Source organism: Numida meleagris, chromosome 6 (genome assembly GCF_002078875.1).
Source record: "Numida meleagris isolate 19003 breed g44 Domestic line chromosome 6, NumMel1.0, whole genome shotgun sequence".
Taxonomy (NCBI): domain Eukaryota; kingdom Metazoa; phylum Chordata; class Aves; order Galliformes; family Numididae; genus Numida; species Numida meleagris.
In genome coordinates this window covers 19,351,720-19,369,728 of record NC_034414.1, presented here as the reverse complement: position 1 = coordinate 19,369,728, position 18,009 = coordinate 19,351,720, and the positions used below count along the sequence as shown (strand labels likewise).

Genomic DNA, 18,009 nt, shown 5'->3' with positions numbered 1-18,009 from the left:
TTCAGCTTATCCACTGCAATGGGGATGACTCATGAACAGAAATTCATGTTTCTGTTTCTTCCCTCTTTACAATATCTTTCTTTCTGAGATGAAAATTGCTATCTTACAGCTGAGCACTAAAAGCCAATAAACACATCACAAAAGCAATCGGCTGCCAGAGTTCAGAAAGGGTTAAGGCAGCAGTTGGAGAGGTTTGGGGTGACGTCGTGCTTCTGGACGCCTGAGAAGTCTCTTGAAGGTAGTTCCCCTCTGGTGAGGATGGGAGCCAGCCGAGGTCTGAAATCCGAGATCTCTTGCAGCCTGGAGCTGGTGAGGTCCCAGTAAAAGCTGTTTGCCTGCTCTCCCTTCCTGAGCAGTCACACCGCTGCACCGGCCTGAGCAGTATGGAGCGAGCCCCCTGGACACACATAGGACTTACCCTCCTCCAGCTTCTGCTCATCTCCTGCTTGCCGAGAGGTACCGTAAGTGAGCGTCTGCATTCCCGGCACGGTTGAATCTGTGCCTTTCCTTCAGTGTGGTCAGAGGGGTTTGAGCTCATGCGCTGTCATGGGAAGTGGAGAGATCTGCAGGGGTGGTAAGAATAGCAGGAAGGGGCTCTGCTTTATCGATGCATTTCTCGCTGGTATGGAGAGCGTGTGGGGGGAGGTCTGCCCAGGGATGGTTTCCAGGCAAGCTTAATAGCCTTAAAGAGAAACAACTGGCTAGATTTGTTTGCCAATGGCCATCAAGAAAAGGGTTTGCAATCACTTCACCTACTACTGCTTTACTTTCTCAACACTCAATGCTAAGGAAATGATGATAAAAAAAGAGGCATTTAAGACTCCAAATTATAAAGCGTAATTTGTTTAGTTTGGCAAGACAGAGACTTTCCTCTCCGGCCCCAACACCAAGAATGAAGGCAAAGGAGGAAAAAAGTGTAGGAAAAAAAAGAAAACAAAAGCCACACATTGTTTCCGATCTGGGCTTTAGCGCTTCCAATATTATTCTTTTGAAGGGGAAGCCTTGTTAAAGCAAAATAATCTTTTTTGTAGTCTAGCTGTGCTCCAGTTTCTGCTGAGCCAGCATGTTCAGCTTCTTCTTGATAAGGCTAAATGAAAGGTGTTTACTGGTGAGTGCAGATTTGCTGTGATGTGGCCATGAACGCGGGCTGTTTACACCTGGAAGCGGCTGGAGCCGCTGGCACAGATGGCTGTCAGCATCCTGCAGGCTGCTGACTGGGAGGTCAGGTGCCCCCAGGTCGCAATGCTGCCGGCAAGGTAAGCACCTTGGAGGGAACGGCAGACCAGGGGAGGTGTCAGGCATGCAGGCAGCCTGTGATGGCTATAAATTATCGGTGTCAAGGATGGGGCTTCAGAGCCCGCCTCACTGGGGACTGAACCAGAGGGTCTGCTCTGCAGCATTCTGCCTCACCAATCCTCAGGGCCTGGGTGGCACGGAGACTGTCTGCTGCCAAAGCTTCCCCCAGGGGCACCAGCACAAAACACTGTCCTGCTGTCCCACCTGCACCTACTTCTTGTCCTCGTGGCAGCCTGTCCCTCTGTCACATGCCCGAGCACTCCTAAGGACAGGCGGTGCCAGGCCAGCAGCTGGCTGTTGCAGAGAGATTCGTCACCCGCCCGGCACCAGCTCCTCATGCACCAGGGACAGTGACTGCAGGGCAGTGGGGTCTCACATCTACAGCCATCCCCCTGCCCACTCTGTGCCTCTCACTCCACACACAAGGGCAGGAAAGGAGCTCCCGGCCAGGGCAAGGACTCAACAGTGCAGTGGCCTGAGCAAGTCAGGGCAGGTTGGAAAATAGCACTATGCCTCCTCCCCACAGATGTATCCAATTTTTATCCCTATTTATCACACCCAGTTGCACAGGGCCTGCCTCAAGAGTTGGGGGCTGGAGTCAGAGGAGGTCTGGGAGTTGATTTTTGGAATAACCCTGAAGTGCCAGTGACTCATATTTCCTTAAAAATACATGTGTGTTTGTGTGTGCTCCTGCATATCTTAACCCTCCCCAGTCTCTCTTCCCCTCCTCCTCCATCCTCTGTCTAGAGAAGTGAAGCCCAGATGCATTCAGAGGCATCCAGATGCATTCAATCTTAGCAAATGGGTTACTTCAGTTCACATGTTTAGCTTCCTAGCATGGACAAAGGCTGAGAGCCTCACTTTCTGCTTTAGAGGAAAGTTGGGTTTACACATGCTCAACCCCGAGGCCACCTCCCAGGAGTCCCCGTGAGCCCTTCAGTACCCCCAGGCTGGGCTTTGTGTAGCCCAGAGGGAGCCTGCCCCACTGCAGGGCCACACAGGTGCCTCCAGCAGTGTGGTTCCCTCAGGGACGTGGGCTTCCCTCTCCTGCCCATGGAACAAGAGTTGTGGTGGGGAGGCAGCTGAGGGGCAGGGAGACAAGCCATCAGCAAGGGCACAGGGCTGGCAGCTGGGGGGGCACCCTGCAGCCCTTGTCCAGGGCTGAACTACAGCCCCAGGGGAGCTGCATAGTGTAAAACTTGAGGTGAGGGCTCAGGGATCTGGCTGCTGTCTGTTTGGGCTATTTCTATGCAAGCAATGTTAGCTGCAAGTGTTCTGCCAACCTGGTCCAGGTCTGACACAGCTACAGCAAGGAAGCACTTGAAGGTCTAGCACCACTTCTCCACGTTTAGCACAAGCACGTTCTTGTGTCGTGTGGTCATGGAATTAAATCTTGCAGCTGTTTCTTTTCCACAGATTTCCCAATATTCCCCCCCATCACAGAACTCTGTTCCCCAGGCCTGTTAATGAAGGCTGGGCTCTTTAACCTCAAAAGCACTGCATTCATACCTGCTCCTGTTCCTTGTTTTGCAGCACAAGAAAAACAAAATCTCTTCCCAGTCACATTAGTGTAATTTCCCTGGCCAGAATAAGCTTTTCTATCCCAGAAAGAAATCAAGGCCTGATGAGTAATGTAGTAACCTCTGTGTTCCATCTGTGTCCTAGCTGTTTGACCATGTCACAGCCCTTCTCAGACAAACACACAATGCCACGGTGCCAATAATGAGATCAAAATACCATCTCATAATTACAGAGGAGAAACTGAAGGAGGAGGAGGTTTAGTGCAGTTTTCTTCAGGTTGCTTTAGATGCTAAAACACCCTGGCTGTTAGCATAGATGATGGCCTGCAATTTAAATCTGACTAAGGCGAAAAGATACAGAAAGAGAAAGCTGTGGTATTTTGAGGGCAAGGGAAGATGTGTGCTGGGAGGAACAAGGTTTAATTGGAGCAAGATCTGAAACGCGATGGAGGCTTGTGTGCTCAAAGCATCTCTCTGGCCCTACAGACTAGCCAGTCTGTCCCTAGAGAGAAAGGAAGGCATATAAGGCTTTGTACAAGAAAATATAGAAGGGAACAGATTTCTACTTGCAGTGTATGGAGTATGGCTCTATTTTTTGTGGTACAGCTTACTGCTAAAAAAAGGGCTGCTGAAACATGAGAAGAAAGGAAGTAGGCCTGCAACAGCCAGTGGGCATCACTACTGGGAAAAGCTGGCTGAGTGAAAGTGGGATCTCAAGGTTTCATGGTACAGACAGACTGAATGGATGGACACTCCTATTTTCAGTTAAGACTGGAAATGCTCTTTATGCATTAAGCCACTGTTATAACTCTTAGATGAGCAACGCCTATACCCCACAAATAGGAAGCATGATTTTTTTTTTTTTACTTGGCTTTCCTTTCAGTTACATTGAGATACTTGATTTTTATTATTGACTGAACAAAAGGCAGCAGCGTGGATTGAGATAGATACGGGAAATCCCAAGGACCAGATGGAGATCTCAAAATTACTTCTTACTGAAGTAACAATTCTTTTCTCCTCTTTTGCCAGAGCAGAAGCGTTGAGAGTTTATGATTTGTTTATCCAGCCCAGTTAAGAGAGGAAGCTTGCAAGTGTGAAAAGGCATTACTGTAGGAGCACACTGAAGCAAACTTAAGGGCTGTTATGAGCAACAGGACTATCTATTTCTGAATTTTATAGCTACAATACACTACATGACAACAGGAAGCCTAGAATAGAGAGCCTCATGTTCGGAAACATTAAGACACACCCCACTTCTGAGTCAAAGAAGAATGTGCATTAGCCTTATAGCTATGTGAACCATTATCTGTATTGCCAACAAGACAGAGTTTAGGCCAACCGTGGCCTCATCCAGCAGAACACAGTTGTACAGACACTAGACAGCTTTTCAGTGCACTTCTGAAACAGAATATACTTTCCATAGTTAGTCTGCCTTCAACACAACCATGCATTTGGAACTTAAGAAGGATGGTGGAGTTAATGCACATTTATTAAGTGGACAGTCAGCTTAGTATAGTAGACTTCCCCCCGCGTTCACCCACTGGCTTTGGCTCGTTATTTTTGGGGTTTTTTTTGTTTGTAGAAATCCTTCCATGTTTTCACCTCCCTCTTACTGCTGTGTGAAAGCACACTAATAGCCAGGAAAGGATGGGAGCTGGCTCACTGGGAGAAGCAGTCCGATTATTCAACAACGGCCTGTAATCCTTAAATGAAGCACACGCAGTAAAGCTAAAACAAGGATGTATTTTAGCCCCTCATTTAATTAGCTCAGCTGCTAAAAAGAAGAGTAGGCACATAATTTCTAAGGAGAACCAAGGCCTTTTAGAGACAGCATTGTGTCTTTCATCTTCTTAAGCCACCTATTAGGAAAATAGTGGGATTGCACACAATATATTATCTGAGGCATAAAAAGGTCAGGACTAAAGACCCGCGCTTTCCATCATTGGAAAATGGTTTGGGGTACACTGTTTTCCAAGTGCACCAGTAAAAGCCTCTTAGAGTAATATCTCTTTCCTTCTGAGATCGGTTTCTGAATTCAAAATATCTTTGCTGTTCATCATAGTGGAGCCACAGTTTTCACCCAAGGTTTCTCATTTCCAGTTGAAAAATCGTAGTTCTTCTGTGTGCTTATTGCTCCTCATGTCATTAATGTCCACACACAACACCTACGGGATGAAGACCAGCCTCCACATTCGTGTAATGACAGTAAACTTGAATAAAGAGCAGACTGAAGCAGTCATAAAAATGAGACAGACCCGAATAGGAAGAAAACATTTGCTCTTACTAGGCTTCACCTCTGTTGGAGCTATTTTTTCTTTAAATGAGAATCTTTGATTTCAGAATTATTACACAGCTGAACATTCCCTAATAAGAGCCTTAAGAAATTGTTCCTTCGAACTCAAATGCTTGCTTCTTCTGCAGAAGTCAGTAATTGTTATTGAGCATTATGCTTAACAAAAAAAGGCAATAAAATAAAAAGGGCTATATTCTTATCTGTGAAACATGAGCTGGTTGAATAAACACATTGGAGCAGTCGTCCACCATGGACTCTAATTTTAGAGATGTATCTGTACCTCTTATTTACAATACACTTTTAATTCATGCACCACTTTTTAAAGCAATTTGAAATTATATTTCCTTGAGCCAAAGTAGTGTTATATCCATGGGCTGATAGATAAATGATAGGATAGGAGGAAAACTCATCTTTGCAGGGTAACAGAACAGATGGGAAGATCCATGGTTCAGATCAAGGTATGGATGTCCTTACAAAACACTTTCTTCTGTGTTCTGATAAATAGATACGTCCAGTAAGGTCCTGAAGTACTCTCTTTTGGACTGCAGAGCACATTTAGGCTGCAACTTTTTTTTGCAAGGAGGGAAGGAGATGCAAAATTGTTTTCTGCCAAATCAGTCCTCTGATCCCTCCATGTACCAGCTAATGCCAGCACAAAGGGAGTGAAAATAGGAAATCAGAGACAGAAGGGATGGAGGTGTTCCATTTCATCAGCAGCATGGACATCTGCTTAAAAATGCCATTCTTTCAAAGAAGTGGAAGACACAAGAGTTAATTTGGGTGACTGGGCTTGCTCCAATTCACTTTAGTTCTGAGGCATATAATTTTCTTAGCTCCAAGCCATTTTGAACAGAAATCTCCCTTCTATCTAGTAAGGCGTCTGACAAATTTACCATGAGAAGAAACAAGTGGGCTGAAATTGAAGTCTTACAGTAAAGAGCTGTCCAACCCAGCCTTGAGGCAGCAGCATTCTTGTGAATTCATTTGTCAATCACCAGATGTTTAGGTCTAATGTTGTAGGATAAACCAAAACGGAATCCGGTTTACTTGGAATATCCGACACTGCAAACTGTAGTTGGTTAGAAGTTCACTAATACATGGATCATGCTTGATTTGTTTCCATGCCCTCAAACCAATAATGTGTCAGTTTTGCTCACAGGTTCCCCATAAGTAGACTCCCTGAAAATGAAAGCTAGCAACTCACTGCACTGTCCAACACCATCTCACATTTTATCTGCACCTCTATCCCACAAGAGTCACTTTTCTTCTTTCCTTATTTTTTTTAATGGCTGAAGAACCTTTTACTATTATTCTAATTTCCTTTGCAAGGTCAAGTTCAGTTTGGCTTTTGGCAGTCCTCCCTTCATCCCTGAGCTCTAAGACATAGCATTCTTTGATGATCAGACTTTTTCCATCCCTTGTAGGTCTCTGCTTTTCTCTCAAACGAGAGATTTGACTGGGCTCATTGCATATCCCATAGGACTCATCACTATCCTTTCCAGCAGACCTTGCACTGAATAGAACTAGTGCTTTAAGATGGTCTTATCCTTGCAGCTATTTTTTATTACTTGGGCATCCTCTTTGAACTCACTGGCATAAGAATAAAAAACATATCTCCACTCTTCAGGGTGACTGCTAATGGAGCCTTCACTTATCTTCCAAGGAGACTTCCAGCTTTTCAGAATGGTGCAGTAAAAACTACCCTTTTGGAAGGCTGCATTTCGATTCAATTTCAAACAGTATTTCTGTCAAACCTCCATGGCCATCCTTCCCAAGTACTAATAAAGAATTTCTTGTGGAGTTTTTATCACCTCACTTTCCGAGGTTCTGCAGTTTGGGAAAGGATATTATTTGAGGTTTGGCCTGGACAGAAATGGCTGACTCACGTGTGTGCCATGAGGGAGATAGGAAAAACAGAAATGGTTGCATCAAGGAGATGACTGCATCACCCACTGTTTAGGCTCCTCTGCTGCACACCATGCTGCTGAGCCTAGGCATATCTTGAACAAGGAAGTCAGCACCTTTTGAAAAAGCAAAGCAGAAATAAAAAGCAAATAAGGGAGCTCTAAGACAGAGCAAGTGAGGGATGTGGATGGCCAGACAAGTCAAATCAAAGCTGGATTTCCTGCAACTTTGTAAATGGAGTGAGTGACAGCAGAAGCTTGATAGTCCAGCAGATTAAAGTTATATTTCACCTTATAGCTATGATAGCAGCAGGAGTAACCCGCTTCCAGTGCTTCACTGGCTCCTGCAGGAATATGGTACAGAGACAGGCAGACAAGCACTGCTTTTACAAGGACAAACACGGAGCTGAATTAAAATCAAGAGCAAAGGCTGAACATCTTGTCTTTGCAGTCTTGAGGATCTGTGGAGAAACTGAGGCCTTGCCTGCACAGGGAAGTCAGAAAGCATTACGCTATTCAGCAGATTGGCCATGCACTTATTGAGCACTGGTTCCTCAGTATGTGCACTTCACCTGCATTCAGCAGGCTCCTGGCGCGGGCTCAGCTGAGACAAACAGAGCCAGCCTCTCCAGGCACTCCTGCATCACCTCTCCTCACTGCAGCTCATCACACACATGTAGGCTAACAGGGACTGCCTGTTAGCAGGGAGAGCTTCCCAAAGCCTCAGGTAAATATGGGAGAGCAGGGGAGGTGGCAGCATGTCTGATGAATTGCCTTTGCTGTAACAGCCCTTGGGCTGATGTTGCCAACAGGAAGGCCACTTAGAACCCATGGAAACACAGGCGCTGCCTGAGAGCATCCTCTCGTGCTTCTGTCTTACAGAATCAATCACTGAAAGCCTGGCTGTAGGATCTGAAATATGCCCCATGCGGCAGGGTCCAGGCAGTTCCCCTGGGTTCTGATGTCAGTTCAGAACAGTGTGACTGTGTATCCATCCAAACCTGGAAGTGCATGAGAAGTACCAGCTAGTTGCACACTGCCCCCATTTCTCCATTGCACACCTCCCCCAGGCTGAACTTGAAGCAAGAGGCAAAACCCAGCATCAAGCTCTGCCAGGCTGCTGAGCACAGTGGGCATTCCCGTGGCACCTTCCCCAGCTGTTCGCATGCCTTCCCTACACAGCTATTTCTTGCTTGGTTTCCATGGTCTTGAGCTGCTTCCATATGTGCTGTCTATTTCCTGGATTTAATGGGCTTTCCTTCCATCATTAAAATCCCATAAATTAATTCACTGTTTGTTTGCCTGTCCTGAGACTTGTTTGCTGTGTTCAGCAAAATATTTTGTAGGGGTTGTCAAGTAGCTTCTTCCTGCTTCTTCCAAAATCAGGTCAAACCACTTTCTGCACTGCGTGTGACACTGGGAGGCACAGCTACTGCCTGCATGCCAGCCTGCCTTCTCTGGACAATTACCAGAGTCAGGCCCACAGAGTGCCTCACAATTACCCCATCCACCACTGGCATTTCACTCACTCATTAAATCTTCCCCTGTATCTAACTTTTCTCTTTCAGGGTGGTAATGGCCAACTGTGTCTGCAGGGAACCCCCAGTGGCAAATGGTTCCCATTCCCCAGACACACAATGGGGAACAGGGTCATGCCTTTTCCTCACTGGAGCCCAGACTGTGCTCAGCAACAGAACCATATGCACTGCTCTGTGCATCTCTGTGCAACCCCAGAAAGTGTTCCTTTGCCTTTTGTTCAGCAGCCACAAGATATATACGCAACACAAAAGGGATCCTACAATTATTAAAGGGATATATCAAAACTTTCCACGAATTTCCTTAAAAAATAGCTTATACTAAACTTCAGAAGAACAGATTTAATGGTGTCTGTGAACAGAATCCTAGAGAGGATCACTTAAAAACACACCTCAGACCCACAAGTTCCCCTGTCAAGGTTATATATATTGCCCAAACTGCAGTACCTGAGAACCTGGGAGGGAATTCAACTGACAGTAAATCAAAAGACAGTCTGTTTTCATTGTCTCCACTGAGACAAAGGCAAGAAGTGTGCAAAAAGCATTTCTAGATGTCAGCAAATATATTTTTACATTTCTTTAAGGGCCAAGATCCGCTGCTCCTATTTTAACACCACACGTTATCTTAAGCTCAACTTATGCTTCCAGTAGACCCATTCAATTCAATAACTGTTAAGCCTGACACCTGCTTTTTGGCCTTGTTGTGTACACACGCTCTGCACATAAAAATAAATGCACATATGCACACACTCTACACATAGAAATACGTGTGTCACAGAATCACAGAATAATTTACGTTGAAATGGAGCTCTGGAGGTGACCTGGCCCAGACTCTCTCAGAGAAATGCTAACCTGGAAGTTATGTTGCCTTGATCATAGCCTTATCTCAACAGTTTTTGAATTTCTGCAAAGATGGAGACATGCCTTAGTCAGCCTAGTGCAACCCTGCCTGCAAACATTCAAATCATTATACAGATAGCAGCTTCTCTTGAGAAATTTGAAGCTACAGTCCAAGTGGATATAGCCATTTTATTGATAAGCCTTAGCAATCTTGAGGAACATTGGATATCTTGTTCAAGTTGGGTAACTCAAAAATTTGAACTAAGCTTTGCAAAAGCTCCTGAGTGTTGGGTAGTTATTTATTGCCCAGACTTTGGGGAGTCCTCCTTCAATAAGGATTGAAAGACTCCCCCCCCCCCCCCCACACCACAGAAACAGCTTTTTCTAGTCATGTTTGATGAGATGGATCAAGTTGAATGTCAGTTCTAATAAGTTAATTAGACACGTGTAATCAATTTGCTGTGGAATCTGATTCAGATACAGTTCATAGATAAATTGCTTCATTAGAAGAGAATAATAGCCACATATGAAGAAGTCCCAACTTGGCCAAGTTGATTGACTGCTGTTCTGGGAATTAGAAGGCACAAGTTTAATTCCTGGCTCTGCTATTGTTTTTCTCTGGGACCTTGAGCAAAGTCACTTCACCTCTCTTATGTTTCAGTTTCCCATCTGGAAAAACAGCTATGTGAAGCATCTTGACATCTACAGGCAAAAGGCTATATAACTGCTAAACACTACAGTTACTTTGATGCAAGAATTACTGGAATAAAAAAATTGAGAATTTTATTGAATGACAGATGCACTTTTTTCCTTTTTGGAGTGGTTGTGGGGATCAGGAGGGAACAGAAAGGTTTTTGCACAAACAGCAGCCTGGTTTCCAAATTCAGAGCTGCAATGAGCTGGGAAAGGCTCAGTCCTGAGGAGCGTGAAGGGCTTAATTTCATTTCCCAGCCAAAGGGAAAGAAATGAAGGAACAGTTGGTGGTCCCTTTTTGATGGACCAAATGTCACCTGAGAGAAAAAAACCTCTGAGGAATCAGGTTTCACAAGACCATGAAGGATCAAGAGAGAGAGAGCAGCAAAGTTTAGAGGCAGGGAGCTGTGGCAGACATAGTAATTAGGGTATGGGGCCCAACGAAAGAGGAGAGCGCCTTACGGAAGAACAGCTCGGTCCAATGACAATGCAGCTCTGTCACTCAGAGTTGAAAACAAAAGAAAAAAAGAATGTTACCTAACAACAATCGAGAAAGAAAAGGAGGGTGAGGGAAGGGAGTGAGAAGAAGAAAGAGTCTCATCAAGTTTTCTTCATGTCTCATCTTTCTAGTCTGCTCTCACACTCCTTACCATGGCACTCCATGAAAGCAGCCATCAGGCCTGCCAGCTGGGTAAGAGACATGCTGACAGCCCCGTGTACTCATTAGACTTCCATCTGTGGAACTTAGACAGCATGCTGACAGTGGAGGTGGGAGCTGCACTTACTGTCCAGAGTTGTACTAGAGGTATCACAGTGCCCTTTCCTAAAAGGGTATGTCTTGCATAGCTTAAATACTAGCAATTAAGGTTATGCTAGCTAATAAAAAAACATTAGTAATGTTGCAGTATTAGAAACTCCTAACAAAATTAACCTTTAAAATAATGAAAAATCTTGTTTCCTTTGACAATGAAACTGTATAAAGCTGTGTACTTCTGAATGAAAATAAGGAGCGAAACTGGCTACAGCCCAGCTGTGTTGTTGCCCCTTCCTGGTGGACATCTTACTCTTTGAGAGCAGCAAACACACAAACTGAAAAAAAACATGCCATTGTAGTTCAGATAATCTACATGTATACAAGTCTGTAAGTCAGACCTTAGATTTGAAGAAGAGTTTCTCTTATGATCTAATTAAAAAATAGAAGGGATTATTTTTCTCAATGCAGATGTGAAGGGAAAGCCTTACAGAGGAAAGAATGAAGCGAATATATTCCTTACCTTCCTGTATATGCCTCCTCTGTCTGACCCTGCAAAACTGCCTGTGGGTCCTTTAGAAACCCAAACCAATCTGGTATTCTGGCTGCATGTTACCACATAGTTTGCAGTTTCCTGTGCTGAAGACCTGGGACAACCTCTTACTGTGCATGATCTGACAAACTGCTGAACAACAGATTCTGTCAATCCTCTCCAGATAATGGGATTTTTTTTCTGCCCCCTCTATCCCTCCTCTCTCCACTTGCAGAGTACACAGTGATCAATGAGAACTGCCCTGGGGCAGAGTGGAACATCATGTGCCGGGAATGCTGCGAGTACGACCAGATTGAGTGCGTCTGTCCAGGACGGAAAGAAAAAGTGGGCTACACCATTCCCTGCTGCAGGAATGAGGAGAATGAGTGCGATTCCTGTTTAATACACCCAGGTATGCTTACTGCCATGCTGTGGTCATGTAAAGACAGCTGCTGAGCAGTGAAGGCAATGGGCACTTGGACAGGCACTCTAGCAGCAGATGCAGCTCCTGCCAGGAATTCTTCTACCAGAAGCACTGTCCTTGCTCAGGGCTTCTCAGGCAGGCTTGGCAGCTGCTGAAGAGTGATGTTGCGGCTGGCTACCCACCAGGAATGTCTCATAGGTGCTCTGGGCTGAAGTGCATCCCCAGCGTGAGGAAGGAGGGACGATCAGAAGTCTGACTATTGAGGAGAGGGCAGAGCGAAAGGGGAAAGCAGGAAACAGGGCCATATCAGAAGACACTAGAACCACTGAGGCTGAGCCCAACCTGCACCGGCATGCACACTCAGACTCCTGAGAGGCATTTATAGCTAAAGCAACGAGATTTAGAGGCTCAGGCCAGTCAGACAAAGAGCTCGGCTCCAGATCTCAGAGTCTAAGCTGCCTAGGGTTTGGGAGTGGAGGCTGGGTATGGTTCACAGCTGGGAAGCTGTCAGCACCACAGCAGTCACTAATGTTGTTGGCATTTATTGTACAGAACAGAGCACAGCTGCTCCTCTCCTCTTAGGGCAATTCACCTGGGCTTTCCTCTGACACAGCGGATCTCCTTTCAGGCTGCACCATTTTTGAGAACTGCAAGTCATGCCGTAACGGCTCCTGGGGAGGAACACTTGATGACTTCTACATCAAAGGGATCTACTGCGCGGAGTGCAGAGCCGGCTGGTATGGAGGGGACTGCATGAGTAAGTGTCCTGCGTGGGCAGAGGCAGGCTAGGGGCAGGGAGCAGTGGGATGGAGCCAGAACCGTGCTGTGCCCTTCCAGCTGTTTGGTACCATGACCTCCATAAAGCACAGCAGCAGGAGAGGATAAACCCAAGTGGGCACTGAGCAGATGTACAGCAGGGAAAAGTTCCCTCCCCAGGATTGTCTGCTAGAGATTAGCCTGGGCCCCAAGTCATGGGACTACACAACTCTACTAAACTTCTGTTTTGTTTTATTTTAAAACTTTAACTACTGTGACTCTGAAAATCTCCTGGTCTCTGCATTTCTTGGACATACGTCAGCATGACTGATTCTCCAGAGGACTTAAGCAACACAAACATTTACATGGGCAGTAGTTACATCAGAGAGCTTCTCCTCTGTCCTCTCTCAACCCCTGGGCTGCAGAATCAGCCCCAAGGAGTCCCAGCACTTTCCTCTCCTTGCAGCTCCAGTATATTCCAAGGCAGCATTAGAAAACAGTGTTTTCCAGGTCCCTCCTGCTTGGATTTTGCTAAATTGTTGGTCCTAACGCTATCTTTTAATAATGAGTTCCATAAACTAATTGAAGACCATTTAACACAAGTATTCCCTTTACCACTTTCCAGCAAGTGAAAGTACAGCCATTCACCAACCCTCTCTCAGTTTTTACTGGCTGCCTCTTTGCTCATGTTTCACTGAAAGGGATGAAAGCAGGGTCTACTTTTTCTACTCTATTCTGTCCATTATTCCACATGCTTAAGAATATCTTATCTTAGTCACAGATGTTAAAGCAACAATTTAATCTGCCTTCCTATCTAACACAGCCCATCACAATTCAGGAGATGAAAGCAAACAAAATAAAGACATTGTTTTAAACAACAGAACATAAGGAAGCCATGCATCAGCAGTAGGGTTAACTCAGTCTTGGTTCTTCAGAAGTTGATAAACTGAGTCACTTACAATTTACAGCATGACTTCCTGTAGCACTTTTGTAATGTGATGGAAAATACAGCAACAGTAACAGAGTAGCGCAATCCTAGGCTGCAGCAAACAAGAACAAGCCCCAGTGGAGCAACCATGAACACAGAAACGAAGAAAATCTGCTTACCTTTAGAAGGCCTCCAGTAGACAGGAATCTCCAGCAAGACATACTCACCTCGACTGCCAACCCTTAAATGAGGTCTGGGAAGGGGTGGATCCTGACTCCACCCCTTATGGTCACTCAGGTGCATTGCTTGCACCTGAGCTCCCTGGGTTGGCCCTGCCTTCCCACCAGGTGCTCAGTCATTGGTTCAGGCTGTGACTTAACATTTCCCTACAACTTTAAAGGCCCTTTTGCTCTGGCTCAATTCTAAAGCTCCCAAGCACGTGAAAGCAACCAAGAAAGAATCATTAGTTCATCTAATCCTGAATAGATTGGTGGCCTATGTTGTATTTCGGCCTGCTTGACTTGCTTGTATGTTAAAGCAAGTACAGCCTCACACTGCAGTCTGTTACAAGGTTTTAGCAAGACTGAAGTTTCACAGAGCTTGGACAGATAGTGTTTTTCCTACTGGTTGCTCCTTTGAGGGCTGTAGTGTGGCACTGAGAAGATGGGCTTGTTAGGATGGTTCTGGGTACTTCAGTGTCAGGGTGCAGTGGGAAGATATCACTGCTGTCTCTTCCACTCAGAGAGGAGCAGATAGGACAGCCGCGACCACAGCACACTCCAGTACTCTCCTGCTCTGGCTTCCACGTCCACAGACAACTCTGGGGCTTCCATGTAGGCTCAGGCATGCAGTGGCAGCATGGCCAGAAACCAGCCCGTACCCACTCCAGGTGCTGGCTCACAGCTCACAGCTATGTGAAGATTGTCCTGGAGGGCTGCCAGCAGCAGCCTGGGAACAACAGCATGAGAGCTGCTGGAGCAGATGTGCTGACGTGCCATGTTTTGGAGACAGGAGGAGGAGGCATCTCCCTGGTACCTGTAGCAGAATCACATCTGGAAGTTGGTGGGCTGCTCTGGGCTTCCCGCCAGCAGCTGGGTGTCAGTGAATCAGGGAAGGCAAGGGAATGCAACCACAGAAGCCAGGGTATGAGAGCTGTGCACCTGCCCCTGCAGCGCAACAGCAGTACCCTCTGCTATGAGGCAGAGCTGCCCATAAGCCCTGACCACGGGTCCGCACGTCACATCCACGGCTTTGTGGGCGCAGCGCGAAATAACGCGGTGCAGCACAGAGAGGGAGTGTCCCCCGGCAGGCGCTGCCTTCGCGAGTCTTCCTCCACTGACATTTCTTTGCAAGTTTTCACCTCCTCCTACCAGCGAGGCCCACGCTTCCCTTGCCCCTCGGCTGAGGACAAGCCGCCCCCAGCCTTCGCCTCTCACGATTTCGCCTTCTCTCTTCTCCAGCACTTAAAGCAGTGACACACAGAAGCGCCGGGATGCCGGCAGGTCCCCGACCCCGGGAAGCCGGCGGAGTCCGGGCCGGCCCGCCCCGGCAGCGCGGCCCTCTTGCTCCCCCTCGCGGTGCCGCGCTGCATCGGCCCCCGCCTCGTGCTCTGCTGCCGGGTCCGAGCGCTCCGCGCTCGGCCGAAGCGTGCGCAGCGCTCGCAGCGGATGGGCTCCGCTGTACGCGAGCGCTCCGCTCGGGCTGCCCCTTCGCTATCCGATGGGCGAGCCGTGCCGTGCCCGCGGAAGTGGCGGAGTTGCCGGGGAATGCAATGCAAAGACCCCACCGCGCCGCGCCGCACGCCATTTCCCCTCAGGGGGGCCCCGGGCTCCGCGCTGCAGTACCGCGAGGCGGCCGCTGGGTGGCGCGAGGCGCCCCGCAGGAACATAGAGCGGCCCGCCCCTCCTCGCCGGGCGCTGCGGGGGAACGGGCGGCGCCGGGGGGCGTTCTGCGTGAGCTGAGCGCGCCGGTCGGGACGCGGTCACGGTCTTGAGAGCACGGTGGCGGAAGCGATTCCCGGGAGCTGGCAGATGTGTTGAGGTGTCTGGAGGACCACGGGCCGGGTAGTGGGGCCGTGCCCTTTGTACACCTGCTGGCATAGCATGTGGGCGCGGCTGAGGAACAGCAAAAGGAGACCAGGCTGATTGGTAAAGAGAAACGGTGTAGAGGAGTCCAAGAGAATGTTACCAGGAAAGAACAGTGCGCTAAGTGGAGTTAGCCGGGTACTAGAACATTTCCTCATGGGTCTGGTTAGTAGGCTGGACTGTCACCCACCTAAAAGACACATCAGAATCTAAAAACAGGAAAAAAAAGACAGCCTGCTGCTGGACCCTTTACTCTGCACCATACACCCAAGCTCAGATTTTCACATAGCTGGAGAAAACGTGCTCTGCTGGAGCAGAGAAGGAAGCAGCGTTACCCAACAACTTTCCTCTGCTTGCTGCCTGAATGTGGTCCCTCTGACAGCAGTGACCGTAACTTTAGAGACTTTGAATGTGAGGTGCCTCCTGTAACACCGGCCAGCCATGAGGATCAGGTAGCACCCAGGTGTGACAGTGGCAGCTGCCTTCCCATATCAGCCCGTTTGCGAACACCAGCAGCATTTCAACCACTCAACCCATTTGACCTCTGAAGGAGCCCCACACTGACGCTGGAACAGCAGGTAGTGGGCTTTTACTGGAGGTCTCCTCAGGACCTCTCCCTCTGCAGACCCGTGGGTCTTCATGGGCAGGAACTCAGAGGTCTCTTGAGTTGTTTTGTTTTCTGTTAGTAACAAGCCTCAGAGGAAATCTCACTGCAGCCCTGAAAGCTGCCTTTTTTCAGGAACAGGAACAGAACAAGGATGTTGACAGCCTGCCAAAGTGGATTATTTTTTTGTAAAAGAGGCAGCATTCGCCAGCGTTTGTGTTTAGGATGTAAATTATTCTTGAGAACTTTCCAGGACTCCTGCAAATTCAGAACAGGAAGGGAAAGGACTCCGGATCAACAGATGATCAAACGGTTGATCTGGGGAAGTCATTTCCCTTCTCTGGGAGAAGGGCTGGAGATAGAGGAGCACAGATCTGGTCACAGGTGCTTTGTGCAGAGGAGGGTGGTAGAAAACCAGAGAATGTTCTTTTGGAGCAAGTCATTGAATGGTTCCTCTTTGGCCTCTGGACCACCTGCTTTGCTGGCCAAGCCTATTTCCTTGGCATCAGTGTTCAGAGAGTTCAGTCTGTACCACTGAAAACAGAAAAGCACATTTAGTATGCCTTGCACACAAGCACCTCTTTGCAACAGTTCTTTGGCTTCCCTTTGCTAAAGGCACAGCAAACTCAAAAGCCCCTTGGGGCGAAAGGGAAACTTTCTTTGAGGTGATCCAACCCCCCTGTCAAACCATCTGAAGATTTCTAGCAGCTTTGTCCCAGGTTGTTTTTGAGGCAGGAGCCAGCAGCAGCATAGGCCCTGTTCCTTGCTGTGGGAAGGAGCATTATCATGTGCACCACAACAGATCCTGCCGGCCTTGCTGAATCATAATGTGGCTGCCAGGCACAGTCATTAATCCTTGCTTTTTACACAAGGAACGAAGCAAGCCACAGAGGAGGATGAAACACTTGGGAGGAACGCTCCGAGAAGGATTTCTCTTTCCTTGGGTCCTGCTTAATTAGGGGTAACTGAGGGCAAATGAACAAAGAGTATTTCATTTGAGCAACTAATTCTTGAGAAGAAAGTCTTGAGAAGAAAGAGGAGCAATTGACCCTCAGTTTCCACATCTCCCCATAGTTGATATGCAGCAGGACTGATTTCCAGGCGCTAAGATCAATGGGAACCACGGATGCTTGCTACTTCAGCAAATCAGGTCACTGTCTCCCTCTTTTCCTAAAGGAAGGACAGGCCCTGGAGCAGGTGTTGAATCCACCATTCCTGTAGGGAATGTTGGTCCTGCATTACTCGTTAAAAATGTAGGCTTCCTTTTCTGGAAATAAATAGAGAGAACATGGTTCTACGTTGAACTGAGGAGCTAAAACCAAGTGAGAGACTTGCCATGGAGACCTGTTGTGTCATTTGTCTTTTTCTTATCCTAGCTACCAGCAGTGTGGAGACTATTGGGATCCCTTGGTTTAGCTGTGCTATTAGACTCAGTTACAGTTTCTACCTTACATTTACAGCCTCATCCCCAGCAAAGAAACAGAAGGCTTACTAGAGAATGTAGCCATGTGCAAGACTCCATTTGAAAAATGTAGTCAGGAAAGCAGAAACTGAGAAATGAGCTCTGCATGGTGTGTAATCATTTAACTGTGCATTTTGCTAGCACTTTCATTTACAGATCACAGAAGGCTCTGCAGAAATTGCTAAACTTTCCTTCTATCACAGAAGAAAATTCTGCTAGCCATATTTTATAGCTGGGGGAAAGGAAGAGGTTACACAAGGTGGGAGAACTCTTTGGGCTATAAGTGTTCAGCATCCAAGATGAGGAATTAGAACAAGTATCCCTGGACAGCTGCTTTGGGCAGATCAAGGATGGCCATGAAGATATTGCTTCTTCCATGTGTGACCT

The 18,009-nt window shown here is 47.3% G+C and overlaps 1 protein-coding gene across 3 annotated transcripts in view; it reads left to right on the top strand.

Moving 5' to 3' along the window:
• Positions 329–18,009, top strand: part of PAMR1 (peptidase domain containing associated with muscle regeneration 1) — a 55,815-nt gene continuing 38,134 nt past the window's right edge. For all 3 annotated transcript variants that reach the window (XM_021402236.1, XM_021402235.1, XM_021402234.1), the window contains exons 1-3: positions 329–456; positions 11,600–11,776; positions 12,417–12,545. In XM_021402236.1, coding sequence (XP_021257911.1) covers positions 384–456; positions 11,600–11,776; positions 12,417–12,545 — 379 coding nt within the window. In that variant the 5' untranslated portion in view covers positions 329–383. The remainder of the gene's footprint in view (positions 457–11,599; positions 11,777–12,416; positions 12,546–18,009) is intronic.